This window comes from Rhodnius prolixus, unplaced genomic scaffold, assembly GCF_049639745.1.
Source record: "Rhodnius prolixus isolate KJV_2025 unplaced genomic scaffold, Rpr scaffold_7, whole genome shotgun sequence".
In the NCBI taxonomy this organism is placed as follows: Eukaryota; Metazoa; Arthropoda; class Insecta; order Hemiptera; family Reduviidae; genus Rhodnius; species Rhodnius prolixus.
Genome location: NW_027411582.1, coordinates 5,792,241 through 5,813,796, shown reverse-complemented (window position 1 = coordinate 5,813,796; position 21,556 = coordinate 5,792,241). Strand labels below are relative to the sequence as shown.

Below are 21,556 nucleotides of genomic sequence, written 5' to 3'. Positions count from 1 at the left end.
TAGATTCCAGAGTTTTATTATTTCTTTTACATTACAGGCGCGTCAACAATTAAGGGTTACCAAACATAGGGTTTCATACTTCAACTAACCCATAAAACGTAATCATAGTGAATTAATTAATCATTTTAATTGAAAACGAAGCAAATATTTACCCAATTTGAATAAATATATTTAGCCAATTGAACAGTAGATTTGGTCCCTGAGCTGCAAATCCATGGTATGTGAGAAAACTAGCTGCATAATCCGATTCAACTCCAGTGTAATTCTTACTTAGCTTGTATTCGACAAAATACTGTAAACAAAGATAATAAAAATAAATATTATTGTTAAAATATATTCATTCTGTTTTCATATTCATTAAAGATTATAAATCAGAATAATGTTTCAGCTAAATTGCACTTTTATTTGTGTTTAAATTGAAAGTAGTCATTGAAAAGTCGGACAAACAAAAAAACTGTGAGTGAGTGATGTGATACAGAAAGTGAGAGAGAAAAAAAACCCTGTAATTAATTCATATAAGTGGGTTGATAGATCAAGGTCAAGGATTATAAGAGAACCGGGTATAATATAGTCGTATTTGCGGTAAGATACAAAGCATCACGAATACTACAAATTCAAAAGCCAGGTTGCAACATGTCCCCCTTCCCTGTAACGGTACTAAAATTGTATTTATTCGTCTAAAAGATTCGTATGAACCAATGCGTTACATGAGGAAGTGGTTAAGATGAAGTTTCTTTAGAACATTAATCGAAATTAATATACAATGAAATAGGGAGAATGGTACAGGTCTGTCCTTGTTATATCTACTGAGTATCGTAATACATCTTTGATGTGACGATGAAAACGCTAGAGTCGATCGAGCGTGCGCTTAAGTTGCATTGTATCATAATTTGAAATAGAACAAATCAAATAGAGTCGCCACAAGTGAATCGTGGCCTAAGTTCCCTTTTTTTGACAAAGTCAGCTACAACTAAAGCTTTACATGATATCGTAAGTAGTGAAAGGCAGTATAGCTCTTACTAGAGCTTACTTTCTGCTTGATTCCAAAATACGAGGGCGCTAATGACCGAAGTAGACGATACAGGATGGAAGAGTGAATAACAACTTCGTTTTTACCACAGTTTGCCAATAAATTAATTTGAATTAAACCAAGCAAATTTACGCTAAATGATAATGCAGAAAGGACTGATTGCCACGCTTTTCGGAGTTGCCTTGTTGATCTGTCATATTGGCACCGTCAGCTCTTTTCATCTATTTTTAGGATTTAAGTGAGTCATCTCAATAAACTAAGTGGTCGAATTAGAACATTGACTTCAATGTAGATAATTAATACTTGGACGATTGCGTGTCTGCTTCTCTTTGTTAAGAATGTAATTTTTCAGAAACAATTTCGTCTTTAAAATTCTGGGAGTTCCAGAAGTAAGTCCTCATTTAAATAAACATAGCAGATACATTAATAAAGGACTAATCTCTCCAAGGATAAAGAATCATTGGGTTTGTACTTACCTAGTCCTCTCTTGGACATTCTAGAATAAGATCTTCCGCTTCACAAATACTATAGAAAGGATCTAGCATGAGCCATTAAGTAAAGACACAATGCCAGGTGAAAGAACCAACCAGAAGCCTAGGAAAATTCCGTGAGATACCACAGCATCACACTAATAAATCTAGAAGGAACCCGTATCAACATTTTGGACTGTCGATTTGGCTTGTCACGTTAATTTTTGAATACTTATATTGATTGATGAATTGTAAAAGTGCGGCCTTTTTAATCAACTTGTTACAAAAAAAAAAAAAAAACCTCTCATTGCACTTATATGTGTTAGTGTGATTAAATGATTTTATACATAAAATGTATAAACAAACAAAGATATGACAACGCGTCTGACGTATTTTACAAATATTACTACATAAATCTTACGCAAGTGATAACACAGTTATTTCTCCACTTTCCTCTGTGAGGTCAATTATTTGTCCAAAGTTGTGTATTATTTTCACCTTATAAATAAAGTACATGAACATGAAAAGCATTTATAAAACACATTAAAATGGAATAAATAAAAACTGTACGATCAAAGATCATTTTAATTGCCACTTGTTACTTCTAAGGATAATTTTTTATTTCTCAAGATCAAAATTGCTTGCAAAACAAAAAGAAACTAAATAAATAAATTAAGCAACCAATGAATTATTATCTAATCTTTATTATCTGCAATATTTTTATCTATTATTTGTACTTTCTCTGTTAGAATATTGCAAATCTTGCATGTTTTCGATTATAAGTTTCCACCAGAAATAAACTTTTAATTTTAAGATAACTCGTACAAAAATTTATTTTAAAAAAAGAAAAAAAATTACTTTTGGTCATGTATCTGTAGTGAGTGTAACTCTAAAACATAAAACAGATAATATAGCTATTTTCATTGCATTCTTGAATTAAAACTTTAAAAAACTTTCTCAAGAAAATGGGATTCTTTTTTTGGGGGGTACTCGAGAAAAGTGCAAAGTGTTTCCTCTCTCTTTGAGATATCTCTTCCAGAACAATTTTCTGTTCTTTCAAGATGAGTTAATAAACACTTGAAAACTATTGCTTGAATTCCTAAATTTGAGATTAAACTACACGTAAGATATTACAAAACAGTTGTTTGAATTTTTTTTTTGTATGAAAATTTTTGCTACAATTGTCTTTTAACTTGGCATTTTGAAAGCGACACAATTTTATCAGATAATTTCAGAAATTAAAGAAATATTTAGAGAAAAGCAATGTTTATTTTATCCGAGCTAACTGCTGGGATATGGAATACACAGTCAAGCACAAGAGCTTTTTATACCTTTGCAAATAGAACCAACTTTCATCTAATTTATTTGAAGGAAATTGAACATTTAAAGAAGGTTGATAAATTATATTCTAAATATTTGCAGCCAGTGAAAAGTCGTTTGAGTAGAAGTTTATCTCCTAACCACAACAGCAAAGCAATCAAACCACTTTCTAAATTTTAATTTTCTATTATTGCTCAAATAATATCCTTTTTTAATGAAATGGAACTAACCATAAAAGAAAGTAGAAAATAAAAAAATTATAATGAAGTTGAATATTTGACTATTTTTCAAACATTCTTATTCTACAAACTAAACATTGATAATGTCAGTTTGTTTTTATGCAAGCATATCTAACATATAAAGCATACTAAAGGACTATTTTGCATTAAAGAATAGCCTCTTGAACACACAGTTACAATTCGGTAAACAAGCCAAGAGAATGAATAAACAAATATACTTACACTTTTGGCTGTGATAAACATATTCCAAGGTAAGAGGGTGCCAATGCCATGTAATAACAAGATGAGGTAGACAAAGTTGTATCTGTGAATCATAAAATTGCATTGTTAAATTAAATTAATAACTAGTTATTGCGTTGCTTTTATTTGTTGTAGCAAGGTTTTTTTATAAAAAAAAAAAAATCCTGACAGATTTGGGATTTTCATCCTTCGACAAAAGGTTGATTAAACAGATTGTTTAGAGAATTCGACTTCAGCTGTGTTTCCGTCTCACACCACATTTGCTAACTGAGCAAGGGGTGAGAATTACATTGAGCTTATTGAGTTAATGGTTATTCATTTGACCAAATGAATACAGAAGTAGAAATGATTGGAGTAATTTTGTCAGACGTTTGTTGCGAGAATCAAATTAAAAAAATTAATAATAATAAATAAGAATGTTAGGTAAGGGTTAAATTTTTTTTTTTACTAGACTAAATAAAAGGTATTATTGCTATCGAGTCAAGTTCTCGATATGAGTTTTCACTCGAGAACAGCTTTGAGGTCCTCAAGGCCCAAAAAAACTCCTGTGAAATCTCATGATTTTGAAATCTGACCAACATTCTAAGTAGGAAGAAATATCAGTACACTTTACGGTAAAGCTTTTTCATTTTTCTTGTACATTTTTAGGCGCTCGTCAGAGGATTTCATTTGACAAAACATGTGGTAATCCTATACATATATCAGTTTAGTCTGAAACCTTTTATCACAGAATACCGTGTGTTTGTGTCATCTGCTCTTTAACAATATTACAGTGAACAGGAATAACATTGAAGACAACTACCTTTTTAAAACAAATTCAAAGATTCAAGAAAATTTAATTCCATAAATTGTGGTTAGAGGAAGTCGTGTGAGTGTCCACAACAGCCTTAAATTGGTTCTTAAGGCGAGTTTATACCATCATGTGGCGCAATACTGCTGCTTTATTTAGCTTAGAGTACTTAAATCAATTTTGGGCGCAATCCGGCACAAATTCATTGATATTATCTTCCAGATTTCTTGTACGTTATGTTTATTAAGCCATTGATGTAAAATCTAGAGTGACGTCAACTGATGGGAGCTGTAACCAATAAACGAAAGTTAATGGCGTGGGAATAAAGAAAGCACGGAATTTCAGAACCTCGTGAAGGACAATTATCTGTTTAAGAACAATTATTCTGACGAGCCTAGCACAATGCAGCCAGCTAATTGTGGGATCTGTCAGCCATCGTGCAAACTAAACAATAGCAGGATTTTTAGTTATTTTGAGCTGTGTACGTACTGCAAAAGCGTTGGGGGGCACAGCTTTATTTACCAATTGTACTTGACTGAGAATTATAACTCAAGAAAACTTAATTGAACATTAATTTGAGAAACCTTTTCCTAATTCGCACCGTAGATGGTAAATGAATTGCATTAAAAAAAAGAAGAAATAAACCCATCCTGTTTCGAGCCCAAAAATGTTTAGTGCAGAATTCAGTCCAGATCAATCGCTAAAATTAAATGACAAGCAGTTTGGACTGTCTTTTACAGTTTTAGTAGATTACAACGTCATATGCGATATATATTAATTGTATTACAAATCGCAGAAGAGTCATAGGTGATAAGTGAGTGAAATTCATTCATTACAGGCAATGATGAATTATTTTCGACGGTCTTCAAAAATGAATGATTCGTGCAAAGTGATCTATTTTTTTTTTCAAGATAATGAATGAACAAAGAACAGAAATGTCCTACTTTTTGAATGAACAAAGAAGAAGAGAAATGTCCTACTTTTTTAGTTAACTTTAGATTACCTTATCCAGAATAAGGTGTGCAAGCAAAAGTGAATCAGAAATGCTTATCATTTCTATCTTTATCTTTTGGCTAATGTTTTCTTCACCTATCCGTTATTCATGACCTTCACATAAAAATACTTGTTTTCATTGAGCTGTTGTTATGAGATTTTTTTCTTCGCATACAGCAAAATTGTTATCCACTTCTTCTCCCAGTATAACGGCCCTTATTCACTTAACCCATATACGATCGATTAATGCTTTGCAAATGTGCTGCTTCACTTCTTTTAAAAGAAACTGACTAATTCATCATGAATGTTTCGTAGTTTAATTTTCTTTCTTTTTTTGTCACGATCACCCCCTAGAAATAATCGAATAAAGAGGATATAATTAACTCATTAATTAAAGTTACAATTGCCTCAATTTCGGTAGCTAGCTACAATAGTTAGTTTCTATTAATTAACTGACACAATATTACGTGGTTGAAGTAAGTACCTTGTTAATAAGAATAAGTGATATTAGTAAAACTTTTCAACTTTCTTTAATCCCATTTCAGCCTAATGCATTTTCAGTTTTCACAGGAAATAAAGGCTGTATGTGACTGAACAATTATGAAACTAAAATTCGCTGAGTTCAAATTTGAGATTTTGTTTCTTTGCTCTCAGAGGATCGAACAAATTATGGTCTAAATCAGAAAATCTGCGGCAACGCAACGATTGAGTTATTCAGTTGTTAGTCGAAAATGACAACAAGGACTTTCTTTTACTTGTGAACGAGATTCTTAAACCCGCAAGAAAGAGTATTTGCATCAAGACGAACCTCGTCTGAAACCAGTGTGCCTTGAGAAACGTTGATTTGCTTGAAATTTCGCTTTTAATAAATGGAATTTATATGAAAAAAATATGTTTGGGTCAATAGTCTTTTTTGAAGTTATTAATGTTTTTACTTTTAAAAGGTTTGCGTAGTTAATTTTTTCACTCTTTGTTGAAAGGAAACGAAATGTCGTTTCTGCCATGTACAGGTGCAATTCAGAAATGAACAATTAAATCTATAATGAAAACCATTCATATAAATAAAGACTTTCTATAAATCTATGGCTACGACGCTTTCAGCTATACAAACGCTATTGACGCTGAAGCAAAACAACGTTTTTCCCATTACAAGTCTAAAAAAGTACGTGTGCTAATCTAGAATTTGATAAAAGAAAATGGAAATATTTAGTGGTTACTTTACCTGTCTTTAGGCTGGCTACATTCTAGTTGGGCTTCTTCCATGGTGATCCCTTTCAGATTAAGCTCGTCATTAGGTAAATTCCCAGCCTCCCACGCTGGTGTCAGTCTAACTGGTTCTGGAGTTAGAAACGATTGTTTTTCACCTAAAAATTCAACAAAAAATATATGGTATCTACTTAGTGTAGTATACTTAGCTACAGCAAACGTAAAGATCAAGTAATGCCTAAGGCATGGAGAAATGCCTTTTTAAAAGGGTAGATAGATACGCAGACTGCACAGATAAGTTGTGGAATACTAGGTTTGATTTTCGTACTGACCATCGATTTTAATTAATATTTGATAAGATAAATGTCAATTTATGGATGTTAGATATCCGGCTCCACCCAGCCATATCAGATCGGAAATAAAAACTTCCTGAAAAGTAAGCATTTTTTTATTTATAGACATTGCCAGTCGATTTTGTTTGTAATTCTTTTCATGGTAATTGTTGGTAAGAGGAAGAAACTAGACTTGCCAGATTTGTTTTTATTATAAACTGGCTTGAAGTTGTAAGTCTATAATTTGTCAGTAATTTCTCTATCATAGCCTAAACTCAAAACAATTGTAGGGAAACTGTACGTATTAAGCAAACAAACTTAAGGTAAAAATTAAAAAAATTGAAGTTTATGTAATTTAGCAAGTTCTTTTAAGAAGATGTGGTATGAGTGTTCACACGATTTTTTTTGAAGTTCTAGTATTACGTATTCATTCGCACCTTTATTAAATACAAAGTTTTTTTTTTTTTTTACAACCACAGTGCGTGGCCTTCACCTTGCACGGGGTCGTCAATAATGACATTCAATAAGGTTAAGCACTCCTACACAAACTACGGGTAAATAAACACGTTTGACCATGATTTACAGATTGCTACAGAAAGTATGATAGTTAATAAAATAAATTAATCATACCTTATGAAGAAATATTAAATAAACCATAATGGTATCTGATTACACTTAACTACATAACAAAACGAGTTGTCAAGTAGAAGCTGCGGGCATTACAATTAGATAAAATAGAACAATAAGAGACTTCATTCCATTTAGAGTTATCATTTCATCAGGCTACATTTAGAATTAAAAGATCGTACAAAAAATCACTTAACACATTTTTCCAGACTGAAAAACACGATGTAAACAATAATAGCATTAAAATATAGGGCATTCGCTAAGCGCCTATAGGCTAGACAACGTGTGTACTAAAAAATGGTTACAATTCAAAAGGTTATTCACCTTCCATGTGACAATATTTAACCGTTCTATAAACATTTTTTTATTTATCATTTTATATAATAAATAATATTATTATTTATTTATTCAAATAAAGCAAGGAGAACTAATGATACAATTGATTTTATCAAACAAATAGGAACATTTTTTCCCCAGCAACTTTTCTTTTCAGTGTAACAATTAAAACTTCCACTGTCAATTATTAGTATTATTATACTTCATAGTATTTAAATTCTTATCTGTGACCATCCTTACAAAGAAAACATAGTTAATTAAAAACTAGTAAGCAAATATGAATCTGTAGCACGGAGCCTCAAAATAACTTATACGCCGATATTATGAGAAAGTAAAAATACATTAACTACTGACAATATGAAAATAAAAACCTGTAGGTTGTTGTTTCAAATCCTTTGCTTTTATAGTGTTCCGTAGCTTACTATTCAACCAAACACAAAACATAATTCACTGATTTTTAAGACCAAATAAATAGGAAAGGAATACAGCACGTGGTTTTAACGGAACTGATATGATGGAAGTGAGTAACAACACACACATGGTGCTCTATGCTTCTGGAATTATTCCAAATGAATGAAATGGTTTTAGCCTATTTATAACAGATAAAGATTACATTTAAAAAAAAGTAAAGTTATATTCATTTATATAAAAGAAATGGAGATTTTCCGGGAAATGCATGTTTTAGGGTGCCAAGAATATTAAAAAAAACTGTGTTTATTAAGAAACAATTTTCCAGTCGCAATTTTCTGGAAAACTGCTCTCCAATGTGCCTAATCTTAAGATGCTAATTCCATAAATGTTTTCCTAGAGTTTTTCAAGTTAATTTTTGTTTCAAACATATTTTTCTTAAGAAATTCTAGATTTCCGTACCAATGAACTTTTGATAAGAGAAAGAAGTTTGTTTAAGTCTAAGATAGGGGAGAAGTCATTACAGAACATTTTTATTTGCTAAAAGTACATGAACCGTTCTCTGCACAAATCGATTAACTCCATTTTTTTAATTTAAGTCTCACAGCACTTGGTTCAGTCTTAGCTTCTTAAACTTATAATACATTTTCCGAATAATAAAGAACAATAACATTTTTTTGGTCATTGAATAATAAATAAACTCTGAAGCAATTTTGATTAACTCTGTGCCCTAATGTAAATCGTTGCAATAATTCAACTCAAATTGAGTAGCAGGCACTGAATGATAACGGTAAAGTTATTTTAATTTACATTTTAAACGGAATTTCAAAAAACAACGTTCATTATTTCACTGCATTTCTTCAATTTTTGTTTTACGAAGTTAATAGATGTGTGCAGTGAACGGCTCATAAATGCTGCCTGTCAGCGAATGTACAGTTTTTTTTCCAAATAAAAAATTTAAAAAAACTAAAAAAAACAAACACAGATAGCAATATTATACAGCCCCAATTAAAAGATATTAATTTGTGCAAGTTTTAGCAAGTTATCTAAGTAAGATTACAGTTATGAAAACCATATTAAATGGACAAATTCTCTGATACACTTACAAATGAACGTCATGAAATTTATTGAAAAGCTATAACAATAATAATTTAGCAAAGTAATATAATAAAGTAAAAACTCATTAATATGATTAATATATTTTAAATTAAAATATAAGAGCAGCATTTACAGAAAGAAAAAGCGAGAAATAACTAAGTTATAAACTGATAAAATAATGTTAGCTATAAATACATAATTATTAACATTTAACCACTTCGATATTTATAATTTTTTTTTTTTTAAAGATATTAAAGTTCAAACGTAAAGATTGTGGTAAGGAAAGGAAGTTTGTCTCGAGCCAGATTTCTGTTTTTCGTTAAGCCATGGTTTTAAACCAATCTTTTATCCTGCACGAAAATGTTTGCTAGGAAATAATAACTGCGCAAAGAGGACAACTTCTAAACACGCAATGAAAAAAGGTCACCTCTCGTATTATAATAAATAATATATTGTAAGGGGTCTCAGATTATACTTTCCACATTAAACAACTAAGGGAGGGTATCCAACCTAAAACTTTATTCCAACCTTCATTTTTATAGAAACTAAAATGGTAAGAGGCATAAATAATCTTTACTGAATAGTCTTTCATTCGGTTGTTTGCCTTTTTTTTATTTTAAGAATGTGGATCTATTTTATTTTATTTATTTTTTTAACTTATACAATAACTATTATTCGAAGACATCACTTTTATTTTAAACTTATTCCGAACAAAAACTTGGAAGATTTTTAAGGGGTTCTTTGGAAACTGTAATGTTAAGCTTCTATTAAATACCAGAGACATCCTCTTTTTAGACTGTCAGTCTGCTCTTCGACGATCATGTCCTAGCAGGTTTATTTAATTCAAGGCTAGAGTAGGTCTCTTTGGAAAACCTGATGTGCTTCTTTGACATTTTCAGGAATTACAACAATATAAATTTTATGTTAACTCGTATGGAACAATCAAAGACAATCTACTAATTTTTATTTTAAACCTTTCACACCAACAGAAAAATTTTAAAGAGTTTAATAGTAAGAATGAAAAATGAATGATTCTGCTGCATTTCTAGAGATGCATTTCAGTTCTATACTACGTATTAGTCAAAACTTAATTTTTCTTAATAGATAAAATAATTAGAAAAAACTGTTATATAAATTATAAATGATTCTGATAAACTCCAAGATAACCTATATCATTGTCTTCGGTTCTTAGTATTAATATTAAGTAATGTATTAATTTATCTAAAATACAAGATACTCTAGCTGAATTTGATTTATTAATAAGGATAGAAATAATTTTAAAATGTAAAAATCCATTATTAAAGTTCTATAAATACACTTTTTCAATTGATTACTGCATATTTCTTCTTTCGCTTTTTATCAATAGCCACCTCGAGCACTTTTAGAAGGTTGTTATAAATTTGTTTAAACAAAAAACGCTTGTATTATCACCACGCTAACTTTCCATCTTAGTCCTTGAATATCCAGCCAAGAGATACAGTTATCCACCAATCGGGAAGATCTTTGCATATACGTATGATGCACTAATCAGTGTTAGTTTCTATACTACACAATAAATAAATTTAACTCTGAAGTATTGACCAACTTGCCCCTCAAATTATCAATACATCTGGCCCCCAAAAATCTTCTGATTCCGCCACTGTCGGCATCCCGATGTATGAATATGAATATATTTAGTGGCTACAATCACTTTAACCAACCTTTATATGCACATCTATTGTTATTTGATTACATTTTTTTCGACCCCATTAAACTGGATATTATTTTAGATGGGTTTTAAAAACAAAATGTAATGGGTGTGGCAAAAATAATTCGTCGACACTTTATTCATTATGAAATCAACATTACTACAATATTAACAGTGATATTCATTAATAGTGATTTTTACGCAATAAATGGCACGAGTAATTTGCACAGTAAGCAAATTACTGCAGTTGAACTGATTGATCCTGGTGTAAATTTGATTTTCATTCACACAGTACTAATATTAAAAATTAACCAACCTCTGTCGTTCTCTATATGTACTCTGTATGACCCTTTTATAAACATGCGCACTTCTCACACTGACCGAATTTGAACCTACAGGATTCACCCTAAACATGAACGACCTGATCAAAATTACTCCAATAATATCTCGGGCACTATTTCATTTCCTCTTTTCTCACGTATCAGGAAGCATGACAATCGCAGATTTTCTCTTTTGACTTTTCAAGGCAAGGGCCATTTTTGTGGTTCTCTTTTGTGTAAGAAAAAGGAGATTTTTTCACAAATGTGGTCTGTATATTCGATACAATAAAAATTCAGATAACAGCAGCAACTTTCGTTTAGGTGCCCACCTACATACATATTGAGGGAGAATAAGTTTTAAACTTCGAAACCTTTCCGTCACACACTCGAATAAATGTAATTCATTTATGTTAAAGTATAATCTCTTATTCATTTAACTTGTAATTTAAAAAAAAATATAAATATATGTATAGTATTTTACCTAACTTAAAGCAGACGCACACAAATATTACGTTAAGAATTATTTAGGAAAATCGATGTTAGACGAAAACTTGTCGTTAGAACTGATCTAATCTTGAGAGAATCATTAGTGGTTTGGTTTCGAATCAGATTTTCTTAAAAAACAAATTTTCTGAATCGTATAAAATAAGAGTATGTTTTAGCTCTACTGAACCAAATGTCCTTGGATAAGGTCTCCGTCTAGTAACTCAATAAATAATTTGCTTTGATATCACACACACACAACATAAATTTAACTCTTTTTTTTTTTACAGTAACTATTACGTTGGAATTGGAAGGTTTGAAACATTAAGTTATGAATTAAGCAAAAATTATTTAGAAAAAGTAGGGTTTATGGAATGTAGTTACTAAATAAAAAATTAATCAAAAAAATTATTTATATTATCAGATTCTAATAGATATCAGCACAGTATGAAATCCTAGCGTTTTATGTAATACCTAATTACTTTTTAAAATATAACGTATTGTCTATTATTCATTTAAAATTGAGCGGATTATCATTTATGGTTTATTCGTAATGCATCGAATGTTTTATGAAATGCCAAGAAGGTAGTAGTTTTTATTGGTTACAAAACCCACACTGAAGTGTGACGAATCACTCACGGAATATGAGTCTCAGAATGCGCCCAGCATAACTAAACATTCATAATATCTCCCTACGCTCGTCCACCACACTCTTTAGCACGTCTAACCAAATGAACACAAGCAAGAACTGTATTAATATACGTTAATTCAGTTTAAATAGTGTTTCTTTATATGTTGTAGTACGTTCTTGCATCAAAAGCTATATCGAACACGCCTTTTTCACTAAATGAATTTTTTTGTTCAGCCTCCTTCAAAGAAATTTAAACTAGGGTTAACAGTGTAAAACAAACTATAATTGTTAATAAGTAATAAGGTAAATAATTTTTACATAAATAAATAATAAAGTGTATCAAAAGCATGACCTAGTCCCTAATCTGGCAAAAAAAATATGACCGACATCGGCTATAGTCTTTTTCTTTTAAATCGTCCTAAAAGAAGCTTAACCGATTCTGTGAGAGGTCTTATTTTGATATTCATTTCCTTTTAGGTTTAACTTTTCATTTTTTGCCGACCGTGTTCCAGTTTATCACGTATATTCAGATGCACAGTAATAAAGGCAATACCATTATTTGACTGTCAGTAATTTCCATCTTAAAAATCCTGAAATAGAATAGCACGAATTTATGTTGCAGTCATATATTTATAAACTTTTTAACAGAATGTAAACAAATATTGCATTAATCAGGTCTAATCTAACCTTCACCTAATTAAACACTGCAGATATGAGAGACAAACATCATTCTAAACAGTAATGTTATATATGTAAATAAAAAAAGCACTCTTGGATGTAAGAATGTCTATTAAAGAAATTGGTAAGGGCGCAAATTGGGTGTACTTCACTGATTACTGCGACATCCGTCCTCAGTGAATTTCCTTGCCTTCCAATCAATTGGCAAACAACGTGCGCAAAAATCACTGTCTGACTCTTTAAGAAAGCGTGAAATGATGTTATTATCAAATATATGTACACCTAGTAGAAATGAAATATAAAAGTCTTTCGTCCGATGAAAATTGAATATCCTTTATTAAATATTAGATAAATTGATTTTATTTGTACTTGAATATTGATTTGTATTGATTGTATTTGTCCTTCTCAATAGAAAAAATCTATCAAAATTCTCCAGATTATGGATATTAAAACAGTATTCAATAGAGAGATAGTAAATGATAATTTCATGTATTATCTGTGTAACAAAAGGTTATCAAATTTGACTTCCATCCATCAGCAGAGTTAGATTAATCTGTTTGGGTGTAAAGATTTCGCCTTCACTGATGTTTCCATCTAGCACTGCACTTGCTGACTGAGTGAGGGAGGTTACATGGTGTGCATGTGTGTTATTCAAAGTGTTAATGTATCGTAAATTTTTTTGAAAAATAATAAAATAAAATTAATTTAATCTAGAACATGATTAAGGTTTATGTATTTTTAGTGCTCTGTAATTTATTAAAATTGTAAAGTTTGTTTTGTAAAAAATACAAATATTTGTATTTTATACAAATCAAAGGGGAAGGAGCCGCGAATTTAATTTACAGATAATACCGAATTATACTTATTTCATTTGCGTTGGAAATAATTATTGATAAATAAAATATTGTTGAGATGGTCAGAGATGCAAGATGCCTAAAGAAATAGTAAGCATTCAACGTATTTATGTAAATGATGAGACAATAGATCTTAAATACCTATCAATCCCAGGCCACTACATTCCAAATTGGACATGGGCCTCATATGCAACCAAAAATTGACTCGTTTTATTTTGGTAATATTCCTTTATTACCTCTAGCTAAACTGCTACAAAGCCTTTACGACTTGCTTAATCTTCACTTTCGGAGTCAGCACCTTTCTACTGCCCTTTGGCTAGACCTATAGTTCAAGTCTTACTCAGTCCAAATTCCTTGAGCACCTCTACAACTTCTCCTAAAGAAAAACTGCCACACAAGCCAAGCACATGACAAACATTCACACAAGCATGACCAAATACAAGCATATGACCAAATTCAGAATCGGATTTGAGCCAATTAGATTCACTGAACCTCCAAACAAATCGGACTATAACCTTAAGAGTCTAAGCAATGTGCCACCGCCAAACCTTTCTTACGTTAACGACATTTCCACCACAACCTACCATGGTTATCAACGTATATTTACTCTTCAACAACAGGAATTATATTCTAAAAGAAAAACTATAACGATTAATATGATTATCAAACATCTGAAATTATATCATGATCAAAAATATATTCGACTCTAAAAATAACTCGTATAAAGAGAGGCGATAGAGAGACTTATGTAATCATCCAATTTTATTCTCTTTTTATATGTATATAAATGTAAGGTATCTCGTTAAATATTTTAAAAACCTGTTTTTATTTCATTAAAAAAAGTTGACCCATATTTAAAAAGATCTCAGGTGCAATTTATAAAACAAATCATTTTCTATTTAGCCAATGACATAAAAAATAAACTAGTACAATAAATTTATTTAATTTAATAAATAAACTAAAAAATCCGTCGCTTATTCACAATTGAAGTAAAATAACTTGATTGACCGAAACATTCTTTATTATATTGTACCATTATTTTCCAACAAATGTAACCAATAAAATTTCATTTTTCTAAAATTCATTTATTTGTTTTTTTTTGAGAAAGTCCTTTTTTTTTGGCATTTTATTACCAAAGTTTTTATCTCTCATGTAGTTATCTAAAGATGGTAATCTGTTGGGGATAAATCAGGCAAATACGGTGGCAAAGAATAACTTCCCATTGTACATTCAATATGGATCGTAAATCCATTATCATGGATAGAGGACTTATTTTGTTTCCTCTTGGGAACAACCATTGCCCTACATTACTTTGAAACCAAAATATGATACCTGGTACCAACTGTAGAGAACTTAAGACTACAATTTTCGTCAAACTGCCAGAATAAAAATATTACTTATAATACTTCTTATTATCACAGGCTCTTCAAAATGAATCAGTTTGTTTCGACAATTCCAAAAAGCAGATGATTGTACAGATTAGTGTAGTACGGTTATGCAAGTTTATTAGAGAACAACCTAGTTAATAAAGAAAAATCGCGTTGTTTGTATGCAATATGTAAGATAAATCCTGCTACACAACATGTAGGTTCTACATGGAAATGGGCATAGTTAAAGTTGAGATATCGATGAGGGTGGATGGATCTGGCTCGTAAATTTGATCAAGTTAGCATATTCCAGCTTACATTCTATTCTATCAAGAGAGAAGTCTGCTTCATTTCCTTTATCTGACAACACTTCAAAAACCTATAAAAGCTAGATGGAAGCCATTAGATTGACATAGGATCCATGGTATCGACTCCGAGGACACTATATCTTCACAGACAGGTCGTTAAATAACATTAATATCGCAATGATGTTAGATAAACCTTTCTGTAACTTTGCACTGCTAGAAAACGATGTCAGCAGGCAAATGTAAAGAAGATATTAAGAAAGCTTGACTAAACTAGTAAGGAGTTTGTACTGGCTTGCATGCTGCAAAATTATTAGCCATCTGTCCCAAGCGCAATTTCAAATTTGCGGTTTTAGCATCACTTATACACTATTATGAAAGGTTAAATTAAGGGAAATTCCCCGACCAGTAATCCCTAGATATTTATTTTTTCCGATATTTTATTCACCATAACTCCTGAGATTTTCCCTAAGCTTCGTGTACACAAAACGTTTATTAGAATAATTTTTCTTGAAAAATTACATTAAGAGTAGGTCTTCTAGGAGTGAGATAGATACGAAATCTGGACAGTGTTCGCTAAGGATGAAGAATGTACCTAAAAGTCGCAATTTAAAAGGTCAGATCCTTGAGAAATGAAGTAAGAGAAAGAAGTGGTGTGCGACTTTTTAACCAAATTTCAATTTAAGAGAAATGGCCATAAAATTTGCTCAATCAAAATTATAAAAATTCATTTCAGAAAAGCTAATAAAACCGCAATTTATAATTGCTGTTTAAAATTAGCTGAACGAAGACTAAAGATAGGGTCATAAAACATAAAAATATCATAATATAAGAAGGAGAATCAAAATAAGTTATGAAAATTTACATTTGATGATCATGAACTGTAGAAATAAATAAAAATCACCCAAATACCTATTTGAAAGCAGAACATTTTACGGGTAATTCGTTTTCACTGCAAAATTTCTTTACAAGAAAAACAATAAAAATGCTAATTTTTTGGCTTAACGCCTGCTCTTTTTTAAAATTCTTTTATGGGGATAGGCGAAGAGAACGAAGTCTCAAGTTTCTGTTGATAACCTTCAACAAGTTTATAAACAAAATGACGTAATACATTTTTAAAAACAACTGTCTCTTTAAATTAATATATGTAAGTACAATTGAATGCTAATAGATACTAAAATAAAAAGAAAATTATTAAATAATTTAAAAAATATAATACCTACAACATTCGCGTATTATAACTTGCGTTAAATAAAATCTACGTATTTTTGTCGTCTTCACTCTTTGTTTTCTTGTAGGATTATGACTAAGAAGAGCAAGTACTTTTTTTTTTAAATAACATGAATTTATGAATAAAGATTCTTTTTTGGCTTACACAATTTTCCATTTGGTGTTGGTTTCACAATATTAGCAGCATTTATAGGTCGTTCAGTTAACAGCATCTGTTCTTCTGGAACGCCTTGACCACGCCGATTTACACCGTTAGAATTCATGCTGCAAAGTAAATATTAAAAACAATCATGAAATAAAACTGGTGGCATAAATCTAATTAACATGAATTTTTAAAATTGACTTTAATATAACTGTATTTTTAAAGACCCTTGTTGAAAGACTATTTGAAAAAAACAAATTGCATAGAAAATAAATTAATTTGGCGAACTCGAAATAGTTAATAAAGCTATGAAAATTTGATAAGAAAGATAAATTAAAAAATGGCACCACGTTAAAGCACAAAACCGGCTTTCTTTTCATAATCAATAATGGTGCAGTTTCGCATAATATTAAGACAAGAAAATGTTATATACTCACATTTTTTATTTTAAATAATCCTAGCTATATGAGAAAAAAAAACTACATCGAAATACAGACACGAAGTATTTAGCCAAAGGGAACAACGTGGGTATCTAAACCAACACGCACGAAATCATTGTCAACATATCATAATTTGACCTACTATACACCCAGACGACCAGCGTTACTTAGCGTACGCTACTGATACTAAATTATTTTGCTTCCCACTACACAACATAATGTACGCACTCTCCTGGCGGCTAATTCCAACTAAACGAGAAATTAATGGCGGCAAATTTAAAATCATACTATTCGCTTCAACTAAATATTAACAGAAAAATCTAGAATGTACATTTCTTTGAACGACTTTCTCTTCATACAGATACTAAATTGAATTTTCTCCATACTTTGAACTTATACTAAATTATTAACATGTTTTTTTGGAACTTAAATTATCGTTCGACTAATACACATTATAAGATTCTATTAAAAGAAGTTTTTTTTTTTTACTATCTTCCCAGAACCAACTACGACATAATCTGCGACAAAATTTCATTTTCAAAATGGTAGATCTAACATAAATTTGGCCAAGTTCTAAAGAAAGCTTTTTGTGATTTTCCAGACAATTACAGAATATTCATAAATGCTGCACCGCAAAGAGGCACAATTCCAGTGGGTCAATATTTCTACTCTAAATAGTAGTTTTTGCTATAAATTTCATCCTTACGCATAAAATATCAGTAATGAACCTATAGTCTACTAAAACACTTTAGAATAACCCAATATTCCTTCCTAGGAAGGTCGCTAAAATGAACTTTCTTCAAAAACTATTAAAAAGAAAATGTTATAGATGCACACTATTGCAAATAATACAACTTGAAAGAAAATCGTAGAAGCCGGGAAAACTCTAAAAACTCAAAAATTCGTTCTGTAAATTGGTCCCTCCCATCAACTGATTTTCTTAAAGTTTAGATTTTGGTTCCATATTTAAGTTATTATTATTATTATTTAAGAGATAAGACCTTAAAATATACACAATTGGCACAACAGAGTGTAGGTCTTACTACTCTCTCACCATCTCTTACTCATTTACTCTTCTCGCAATTACATAATTAGTAACAATTGCATTATTTTACAATGACATATGTAAGGTCGGTTGTCTTCTGTCCTGTTTCGAGTATTGTCAGTTTTAAAATGAGTATCAATGGCACAAGCCCTACAGATGGCCTAATCATAAGTCGAAAGCTTGCCAAAAATAATGTCTGAAATTGATAATATTCTTTATTCATTTTAATAACATAGGTAATTAATTATACTTAAAAATAATAAATAATCAGAAAATGTTGAATTTCAAAAATAGATATAGCGACAGCTTATTTAAGAAATCACGACTTTTTTAGTGTATAATTTGCAGTTATATCGATCAATAAAAGAGCTAATTCATCTTTCAGTATTTTGAAACCGCCCAATTACGAAAATTCCCCGAAACATTACTAGGGACGTCACAAAGTTATTTATTTTTTACTGAATCACAATTCAAGTATACATTTTATATCAGCTTATGATTTCTATGAACTAATTTTACACCTACACTTGAGTAAGACTAAGTGATGCAATCGCGGAAAATTTAAGAAAATGTACAATTTGAGGGCATTGGGCATGTTTTAATTATTGTATTTCATTTTTTAATTTAGTGTTTTGTTGTGTTTATCAATTTTTAAAAATCTGACTCACATACCCAATCCACAGCAATTTTAATTGAAATTTTCTATACTGAAGTTTTAAGGGGCTTGGTTTCTTAACAAAGCAGCTGGTTGAACATATCCAAAATTATTTAGTTAATGATAGTTTCAATGCCCATCACCAAGAAGAATGGTTTAAATTATATCAGACAGACCTAAATTACCATAGAATAATTTGCTATAGAAAAGTTTTATAATTAAATGTAATTCTTCATAATACGATGAACAAGCCAGAGTTTATTGAAATATTGTTCGTAGAGTTACCAGAATAAAAAAAATATATACATGGAATTGTACAGTTGCGCTTCCAAATAACTGGTTTATTCCTAGTTTGGAATTCTAACAATGTGAATAGCGCTCCTTTAACGACATGTACGTGTTACAACAGTACATTATAATGAAGAGGCACCACAGAAAAGGGCTCTCATGTGGAGACACCCCAACAATCCACCACAAAAAATAATTTACCTGAGAAAGTGCTCCGAAAAAAGTGATAAGCTCTAAAAATCGCACTATCAGCTGATGGATTTGATTCAAAAGCCGCATCAGGAGCATCATTAGAACCAAAACGCTATACCAACTTGGTGTTTTCTGTAACTTTCCGTTTGTGAGATGTTCGGTTAACTATATACAAACATGGATTAATAAACAATTTTTCCTTTCTCATGAAAATGTGAACATTTCAATTGAAAAAATGAGTCACATTAAACTTTACCAACTTCTTAACTACGGCAATTTTTTATAACGTCCAACAAAGTTAATTTGATCATGAGTAGCCTTATGTCTATCTACATGTGTGAATAGATCTTTTCAGAGTACTGTCAACTAGAATGTATAAACAGGGCTATGACAGAAAGCCAGGATTCTTTTGGAAGTCAGTTGCTGGCAGGTTTTTTTGCTTTTGGCACCACAGGTTCATAACCTTTGTTGTCTTGCCTTCCTGTTACTTGTCATAAGATGAAAATTTTACAATAAAGCTGATTCTTTATTTTTATTTCAAAGAAGTGTACATTTTGAGGTTCCTAATTCCTGAAAAAATGGTTTATACAAACTTTTCTTTGAAGTTTGTGGACATCACAAATAAAAAACGACAAATTATGGAGCGATCACAAATTTCAAATTTGATATTGCATACGTGTATATATCAACTTTTATTTCAAACATTTTCCTTGGCAAATTCTTTCAAGAATGAGGAAGGGATGAATTTGAGCTCTTCTTACGTACATGTGCCACGTTAGTACTTTAAATTCAAAACCTAAATAATATTTTTTAGCATGAAATTTGAAGCCAGAACTTCCCTATTGGAAGAATATCAGTCGAATAAGTTTTGATTCGGTTATTTCAAGTATTCAATAGTTTCTTAGTGAATCGCCTAAAGGATTCGTTTGAACATGGATATAACTTTTAAAAGACCTATCCCACTTTTAGTTTAATTATAACAGAGAAAGTGTGACGTAAAAATAAGCGAACTATCTTTTAAGCTTAAAGAAACTTAAATTATGTAAGCTGTAGAAAAAGAAAATCTTCGAGTGTTCACAGTATAAATTTTTAATTTCTATCATTGAACATGTAAGAAATTATTGAGATGACGACTATTTTTCTAAAACAGAATTTCCGTTAGGAATTCTGTTTTGAGATCATTTACAGAAATCAAAATCTAGGGTGAACACTCATATGATTTTCTCTTATTACCACTATTAAGTGATATCATTGGTTTAAACGTTCTATCGCCTCAAATAAGTACGACATAGCAGATAAAAATGGTTTTATACGTACGTATTATTAAAAAAGACAATGTAGGACTAGCATAGCAAGACTACGTCCCTTGTTTTTAGGTGGTGAATTTTGGAGAAAAATAGTTGTCAACTTTGAGAGGTCTTCCTTCAATAAAATCTACAATTCTTTACCTAAATAATGTCAAAAAACTTCATAAGAATTTTTAAGTTAATAGAAAATCGATTTAGGTATGTGAAAGTATATTCCCCCTCTTACAAATACCCTTTGAGCTTCAATAAACTTAGATGAGAATAAATTACCCAGAGATCTGCAAATTCTTCAAAAGAAAAATCCATTGTGGAAGATTTGTTCAATAAGCCTTTAAATGGAACCTTTAAATTCTAACATGGACACCGACGTCCGAATCGTATCAAATATAAGAAGCAGGTTGTGAAGCAGAATGCAAATAAAAGATCGTTTATGGAGAATTCTAAACAATTTTGGAATGCACCTAAATTATTGTATTATGAGAGAAACTGTGTTTTTTCCTTCAAATTGTTGTTCATTTAGGGTATTTACAAGATTTTACTGGATTGATTTACATCAATCACATGGTTACAACCAAAGAAAATAACGTTAAGAAATATAAAAAAATATAATTTAAAAGTATAAAAAAAATGGCAATTACTTACAACAAAATAATTAATACAACTTCAATCAAATTATTGATAATTACAACTGTAATTATTTGTTTTTCAAAAAATTTTACCTAAAACAAAAACAAAATATCGGCTAAAAAGTATAATTTGTTTAAAATAATAATCAAAATAAAATAATTTTTATTCTAACAAAAATGTAAAAGTTGCACAAATTAAACATTCAACTGATAATAA

At 30.5% G+C, this 21,556-nt stretch overlaps 1 protein-coding gene across 6 annotated transcripts in view; it reads right to left on the bottom strand.

The window, feature by feature from the left end:
* The window catches only part of Ent2 (Equilibrative nucleoside transporter 2), a 36,283-nt gene that overhangs the window by 14,447 nt on the left and 280 nt on the right, over window positions 1-21,556 (bottom strand). For 2 of the 6 annotated variants that reach the window (XM_074113642.1, XM_074113645.1), the window contains exons 1-5: window positions 17,224-17,420; window positions 16,790-16,908; window positions 6,305-6,446; window positions 3,282-3,363; window positions 153-292 (exon numbers count right to left, since the gene is read on the bottom strand). In XM_074113642.1, the coding sequence (XP_073969743.1) occupies window positions 153-292; window positions 3,282-3,363; window positions 6,305-6,446; window positions 16,790-16,907 (482 nt within the window). In that variant the 5' untranslated portion in view covers window position 16,908; window positions 17,224-17,420. Of the gene's footprint in view, window positions 1-152; window positions 293-3,281; window positions 3,364-6,304; window positions 6,447-7,250; window positions 7,526-7,954; window positions 8,106-8,307; window positions 8,313-16,789; window positions 16,909-17,223; window positions 17,421-20,723; window positions 20,855-21,355; window positions 21,433-21,556 lie in introns of those variants that run through there. The other 4 variants (XM_074113643.1, XM_074113648.1, XM_074113646.1 and 1 more) reach the window with 4 other exon arrangements.